Source organism: Arachis stenosperma, chromosome 6, assembly GCF_014773155.1.
Source record: "Arachis stenosperma cultivar V10309 chromosome 6, arast.V10309.gnm1.PFL2, whole genome shotgun sequence".
NCBI classification, from domain to species: Eukaryota; Viridiplantae; Streptophyta; class Magnoliopsida; order Fabales; family Fabaceae; genus Arachis; species Arachis stenosperma.
Window position 1 is genome coordinate 45,294,360 of NC_080382.1, and position 7,235 is coordinate 45,301,594.

Sequence of the window (7,235 nt, forward strand, 5' to 3'; positions counted from 1 at the left end):
CTAGGAAATCATCACATCACATGAACATTAAGGAAAACTAAGTGCAATGTGAGATAGAAGTTATAAGATAGGTATAATGTATTCAACCCTAGGATTTAAAAATCTTAAATTGAAGCACTAACTCTTGTCATTTGAATAAATCTTATTACATAACAAGTATTCAATTATAATATATAATGAAACATAATCGGTCTATTCTCAAGACTCTAATTAAGATAAACTGTTCTAATATTATATTATAGCATTTTTTTGATAAAATATCATGCTTAATTCATGTTATTTATGCTAGAAAGGACATTATTACTTGAACTTCCTACTTATATCTATTTAATATATGAGTCTTTACATTGTTAACATGTTGATGATTATAAAAAAACTATATAAAATAAAATTAAACCTAAATTCTTGATTAGTCAAATTAAATTATTTAATTTTTATTATTTTTAATTATCCAAATTTTAATTATAATTATGCAAAATATTTAATTATAATAAATTTGATTAAATTATATTTTTTTAAGTAATTTTTGAAAAATCTTTAAAATAATAAAATTATAGATAAGTCATAATGAAATTTTCAAAAATCTAAGTTGTTATATTTGAATTTTGAAGGACGATTTTAAATTTTAGAGTGCAAGTTTAGAGATAAACATAAGTAACTATTAAATTTAGGGATTATTTTAATTTCATTACAATTTTAGGGATCAAATTGAGGGTTAATAAAAATTAAATTATTAAACATATATGTGTTTACGTATATATATGTAGTAGGAAATATACCCTCAATTGATATATAATATATTAAAGGAAAACTCTCAGGGACCAACAAATATATCAATATCTAACCATCATTCAGCCAGCATGCGTTTTTATACTAGGACCCTCTCACGCACTATCACAAACGACTTTCTCTCACGTTCCTCTCCAAGGAACTAGCCGCAGAGCACCGCTATCCGGATACGCTCTTCTACGATCACAGTTTCATTGACAAAGCTTGAAGCTTCACCTTTTACTCTTGGATAATATTTTCTTCTCCGTTGATCATGGAATCAGTGTTAGAAGAACAGAATATTGAAGTAAGCAATTTCTCCCTCTTCTAATTTCATGATTTTTGTAATGATTTTCATAGTGCATCAATGAACACAATGATGATTATGATTATGAATTTCTGAGCTTGCAAAGCATGCTGTTTTTCTTTTTCATAATAGAGTTTAAATTGAATGTACAGAATCCAAATTATACCTTATTCGCTTTTGATTTTCATAATGCAACAATCCACAATAAACGCAAACCAACTGTTTGATGAAATGACTAAGACAGAAAATATAAAAAATGTTAGTGTTTCTTGTTTGTTGTTTCTTAGTAATGAATAATGGTTTTTAGAAGAATGCCCTATACTACCATAAAACACTCTTGATCCATCTTTTTTCTTCTTACTATTATTACTAACATCATCAATTTCTGATATGATGTTGTTATTATTGCTGCTTTCACGATTCTGAATCACATCACCACAATCTTTATCTTTTCTTTCAATTTGTCAATTTCCATAGGTAGTTTCATTCTTGCTAAAGATTCTGTGAATTGTTTGCATGCTTCTCATATACATATCCACTATTTGTTCTTAATAATTAGCAATAAGAAATGTGTTTTTTGAACTTTCAACTCGACTTTCAATTTTCAGATATTTGGGTCTAGGAGTCATGGTTTTCTTATTTTGCTATTTCCATGTAAAACTTTCAGATATGTGCAAATTCTCCCCCCAAAACCCTTTCCTTATTTTCTGGCTGTGGCCCTTCATTTAAGGCTCTGCCCTCTATTCAAAGGTGTTCCTCTTCTTTACCCTAAGAATGCACGTAATTAAGCCCAAGTAGAGCACATAGTAGTAAAGCCCTAACCACTAATAGTTAATACCTTAAATAACATTACCTCACAATATTTAATAAGAAAGGAAAATAGATAATAAGACAAGATGCATCCTCAATGAAACTGATCTAACCTTAGTTGCTAAGAACCTGAAGTAGAAGTAGAAGCATCAAATTTGTAATTGTTCTATAACAGTAAACATGTTCTATGATTTTTTTGGGGTTGGAGGTACATAATTTCCAAGGGTTAGGAAAGTGAGGCTAAGCTAGTTAATAGGTAGTGTTGTGTTTTATGTAGTTGTTTTGTTTTGGTTGGGTTTGTGATGCATTCAAATGCAGTCTGTTGTTGTAGGGTCCTGTTTTGCATTCTCTTTTGTACAGTTTGCAACCAATTTAATGAGATTCTGCACACATGACTTACCATAGTTTGCACCTACTTTAATGAGATTTTGATTTACTATCTGATGTATGCTAACTTTTTTACAGGATGTGCCCAAGGTTGGTATGTGTTTTAGAACCATTGAAGATGCAAATCAATTTTATCAGAATTATGCCAAGTGCGTTGGTTTTGTTACTAAGATAAGGTTTACCCGAAGAGTTGGTAAAGATAAGGTTCCTAAGAATCAAATGATCACTTGCAATAGGGAGGGAAAACGCAAGTCTAGAGTTTCACCAATAGAAAAGACCAACCCTAGAACCAACTACAATTGCCCCGCAAGGATTTCTATTAGGTTGAATAAGGAGGGTCTTTGGATTATATCGAAGGTGTGCTTGGATCATTCACATCCTTGTGATCCAGAGATGGCAAAACTGTTGACACGTAATAGAGAGATGACTATGCACATGTGTCGAGTCATTGAGAGGAATGATGAAGCAGGTGTGAGACCAAGCAAAACATATCAAGTATTGGTGGGTGAAGCAAGGGGTTTTTCTAAGATAAACTTAATGGAAAAAGATGTTAGGAACTATCTCAGCAGAAAGGTACGCAATGTTACGGAAGAAATGGATGCTAGGGAGATGTTGAAGTATTTTACACGGATGAAGGAAATGAACTCTGATTTTTATTTTGATGTTGAACTTGATCAAAACAAGCGTCTCAAAACTATATTTTGGGCTGATGCTCGAAGTAGAGCAGCATATGAGTACTTCGGTGATGTAGTTTCGTTTGATACTACTTATAAAACCAATCGTTACGATATGCCATTTGGTTCCTTTGTGGGGGTTAATCACCATGGTAACTCAGTGCTTCTTGGGTGTGGTTTGTTGACTAAGGAAAATTCAGGCTCGTTTACTTGGTTATTTAATGCTTGGCTTACATGTATGCATGGAAAGGCTCCTAAAGGCATTATAACAGACCAATGCCTCGGAATATGAGCTGGAATTAAGAATGTGATGCCAGAGACACGTCATAGGTTATGCATTTGGCACATTACGAAAAAGATTCCAGAAAAATTCAAAAGACACAAGAGATATGAAGAGTTACAAAGTGATTTAAATAATATTGTTTGGGAGTCTATTTCAGAAGATGATTTTCAAAATCAATGGGAAGATTTTCTGATTGAATATGGTTTAGAAGATAACAAGTGGCTATCAGGTACTTTTCTAAACATGAATTTTTATATTTTGCACATAGGAATTAGCATATTAGTATTTAAAAAAGTATCAAGTGGCTATCATATTCTATTTGCTAGAATTCTAACATGTGTTTGAATATGCCTCTAGTACAATTTTCTTATTCTAATTTTTTTTAAGCTTCAATGCATTATTAACATGTTTATGACAACATTTGCATCCACTTTTGTTAAGTTTTCTTACAAATTTTTTTTATGTATATTTGTTTACTATGATACATAGATATCTATGAAGAAAGATATCGATGGGTTCCAATTTTTCTTGACAACTTTTTTTGGGCTGGTATGAGATCCACACAACGAAGTGAGAGCATGCATTCATATTTTGACAAATTTATAAATAACAAGAGCTTGTTGATTCAATTTGTCAAACAATATGACAATTGCCTTGGATGAAAAGAGCAACAAGAAAGGGAGGCTGATGTTGAAGACTATAAATCAATAAAACCTTGTGCCACTAATTCCTTAATAGAGAAGCAATTTCAAGGTGCCTATACTAATGCAAAGTTTAAGGAAGTACAAAAGCAATTTAGAAAGAAAGCAAATTGTATTTTGCACCTTATGAAAACAGTTTCTACATCTAAAGTCTATTCTATTTTGGAGGATATATCTACTTTTAAAGAGAGGGTTTATGAAGTTAACTATAATACGGAAACGAAGGATATTACATGCATGTGTCAAATGTTTGAATCAAGAGGCATATTATGCCGTCATAGCTTGGTTGTCCTAGGGCATGAACGCGTGAGAGAAATTCCAAGAAGATACATTTTGGACCGTTTGAGCAAACTTGTGAAGCGAAGACATAGTGATATTAAGAGCAGCTATGATCAAGTTTGTTGAATCCAAAAACAGAGAGGTTTGATGATTTATGCTCCCATTCAAACAGTGTTGCTCAATTTGCATCCCAAACAAAGGAAAAAAGTGACATCTTACATCGTTATCTTGATATGGCTATGGCGGAGTGTCAAAAGCATGTTGCTAACTCATCATCTAATGCCAATGAGTTAGATAATTTGCTTACATTAGAAGATGGTTGATGAGCGGATAATTTATACGCTTTTTGGCATTGTTTTTAGGTAGTTTTTAGTAAGTTCAAGCTACTTTTAGGGATGTTTTCATTAGTTTTTATGTTAAATTCACATTTCTGGACTTTACTATGAGTTTGTGTGTTTTTCTGTGATTTCAGGTAAATTCTGGCTGAAATTGAGGGATTTGAGCAAAACTCTGAAAGAGGCTGACAAAAGGACTGCTGATGCTGTTGGAATCTGACCTCCCTGCACTCAAAATGGATTATCTGGAGCTACAGAACTCCAATTGGCGCGCTCTCAACGGCGTTGGAAAGTAGACATCCAGGGCTTTCCAGCAATATATAATAGTCCATACTTTATTCGGAAATTGACGACGTAACTTGGTGATGAACGCCAAGTACATGCTGCTGTCTGGAGTTAAACGCCAGAAAAACGTCATGATCCGGAGTTGAACGCCCAAAACACGTCATAACTTGGAGTTCAACTCCAAGAGAAGCCTCAGCTCGTGGATAGATCAAGCTCAGCCCAAACATACACCAAGTGGGCCCCGGAAGTGGATTTATGCATCAATTACTTACTCATGTAAACCCTAGGAGCTAGTTTATTATAAATAAAACATTTAACTATTGTATTAGACATCTTTTGATCACTTTAGATCTGAAGAACATCTTGGGATGATTAGTTCTCAGATCATGGGGGCTGGCCATTCGGCCATGCCTGAACCTTTTACTTATGTATTTTCAACGGTGGAGTTTCTGCACACCATAGATTAAGGGTGTGGAGCTCTGCTGTACCTCAAGTATTAATGCAATTCTATTTTCTTCCATTCAATTCAACTTGTTCTTATTCCAAGATATACGTTGCACTTAACTTTGATGAATGTGATGATCCGTGACACTCATCATCATTCTCACTTATGAATGCGCGTGATTGACAACCACTTCCGTTCTACCTTAGGCCGGGCGCGTATCTCTTAGATTCCCCAACAGAATCTTCGTGGTATAAGCTAGATAGATGGCGGCATTTATGAGGATCCGGAAAGTCTCACCTTGTCTGTGGTATTCCGAGTAGGATCCTGGGAATCCGGAAAGTCTAACCTTGTCTGTGGTATTCCGAGTAGGATTCCGGTAATGAATGACTGTGACGTGCTTCAGACTCGCAAGTGCTGCGCGTTAGTGACAGACGCAAAAGAATCAAGGGATTCTATTCCAGTAGGCACGGGAACCAACCAGTGATTAGCCGTGCTGTGACAGAGCGCGTGAGCGTAGTTTTCACTGCGAGGATGGGATGTAGCCTTCGGCCAGGTGCTGCCTCCAGACGATTAGCCATGCGAGTGACAGCCGCAGAGGACCATTTTCCCGAGAGGATTGAAAGTAGCCATCGTCGAACGGTGAACCCCTATACACAGCTTGCCATGGAAAGGAGTAAGAAGGATTGAGTTGAAGCAGTAGGAAAGTAGGCGTCCTTGAGCCATACAGTCTCTCCATTCGCTTATCTGAAATTCCCACCAATGAATCTGCATAAGTATTCTATCCCTTTTATTATTTCTATTTTATTATTAATTTTCGAAACCATAAACAATTTTAATCAGCCTAACTGAGATTTACAAGGTGACCATAGCTTGCTTCATACCAACAATCTCTGTGGGATCGACCCTTACTCACGTAAGGTTTATTACTTGGACGACCCAGTACACTTGCTGGTTAGTTGAACGGAGTTGTGAAAACAACCGATGCCATAATAATGATTTCATACAAGTACAAAAGAACATGGATCACAATTTCGTCCACCAAGTTTTTGGCGCCGTTTCCGGGGATTGTTCGAGTATGGACAACTGACGGTTCATCTTGTTGCTCAGATTAGGTAATTTTTCTTTTCAAAAATCTTTTTCAAAATTTTTCTTTTCTTTTTCGTTTTCACAAACTATATTTTTCGAAAAAATTTAATAAAAATCCAAAAAAAATTAGAAAATCATAAAAATAAAAAATATTTTGTGTTTCTTGTTTGAGTCTTGAGTCAATTTTTAAGTTTGGTGTCAATTGCATGCTTTTAAAATTTTTCTTGCATTTTTTCGAAAAATCCTTGCATTCATAGTGTTCTTCATGATCTTCAAGTTTTTCTTGATAAAGTCCTCTTGTTTGATCTTGATGATTTCTTGTTTTGTGTCTTCTGTTGTTTTTCATATGCATTTTTTGTTTGTTAAAGTCCATGCATTAAAGATTTCTAAAGTTTGGAGTCTTGCATATTTTCTTTGCATCAAAAAATTTTCAAAATTATGTTCTTGATGTTCATCATGATCTTCAAAGTGTTCTTGGTGTTCATCTTGACATTCATAGCATTCTTGCATGCATTCATTGTTTTGATCTAAAAATTTCATGCATTAAGTATTTTTGTTGTTTTTCTCTCTCATAATTAAAAATTCAAAAATCAAAAAAATATCTTTTCCTTATTTTTCTCATAATTTTCGAAAATTTAAGTTGACTTAGTCAAAAAATTTTTAAAATTAGTTGTTTCTTACAAGTCAAATCAAATTTTCAATTTTAAAAAATCTTATCTTTTCAAAATCTTTTTCAAAAATCATATCTTTTTCATTTTTTTATCATTTTCGAAAATTTCAAAAATATTTTTTCAAATTATTTTCAAAATCTTTTTCTTATCTTTTTATCAAATTTTCGAAAATTAAGCTAACAATTAATGTGATTGGTTCAAAAA

The 7,235-nt window shown here is 33.6% G+C and overlaps 1 protein-coding gene across 1 annotated transcript; it reads left to right on the forward strand.

Moving 5' to 3' along the window:
• The first annotated feature begins 1,042 nt into the window (after positions 1–1,042).
• Positions 1,043–4,532, forward strand: LOC130934002 (protein FAR1-RELATED SEQUENCE 5-like). Its single transcript, XM_057863592.1, has 4 exons — positions 1,043–1,075; positions 2,351–3,098; positions 3,387–3,458; positions 4,348–4,532. The coding sequence occupies exons 1-4, from the start codon at positions 1,043–1,045 to the stop codon at positions 4,530–4,532; spliced, it is 1,038 nt and encodes a 345-aa protein (XP_057719575.1).
• The last annotated feature ends 2,703 nt before the right edge of the window (positions 4,533–7,235 follow it).

Bases quoted from the DNA above. Each gene is read 5' to 3' on its own strand.
- LOC130934002 (XM_057863592.1), top strand. From the start codon at position 1,043: ATGGAATCAGTGTTAGAAGAACAGAATATTGAA. The intron at 3,099-3,386 runs GTAACTCAGTGC...AGTCTATTTCAG, and splicing joins TGTGGGGGTTAATCACCATG to AAGATGATTTTCAAAATCAA. The intron at 3,459-4,347 runs GTACTTTTCTAA...ATCCAAAAACAG, and splicing joins AGATAACAAGTGGCTATCAG to AGAGGTTTGATGATTTATGC.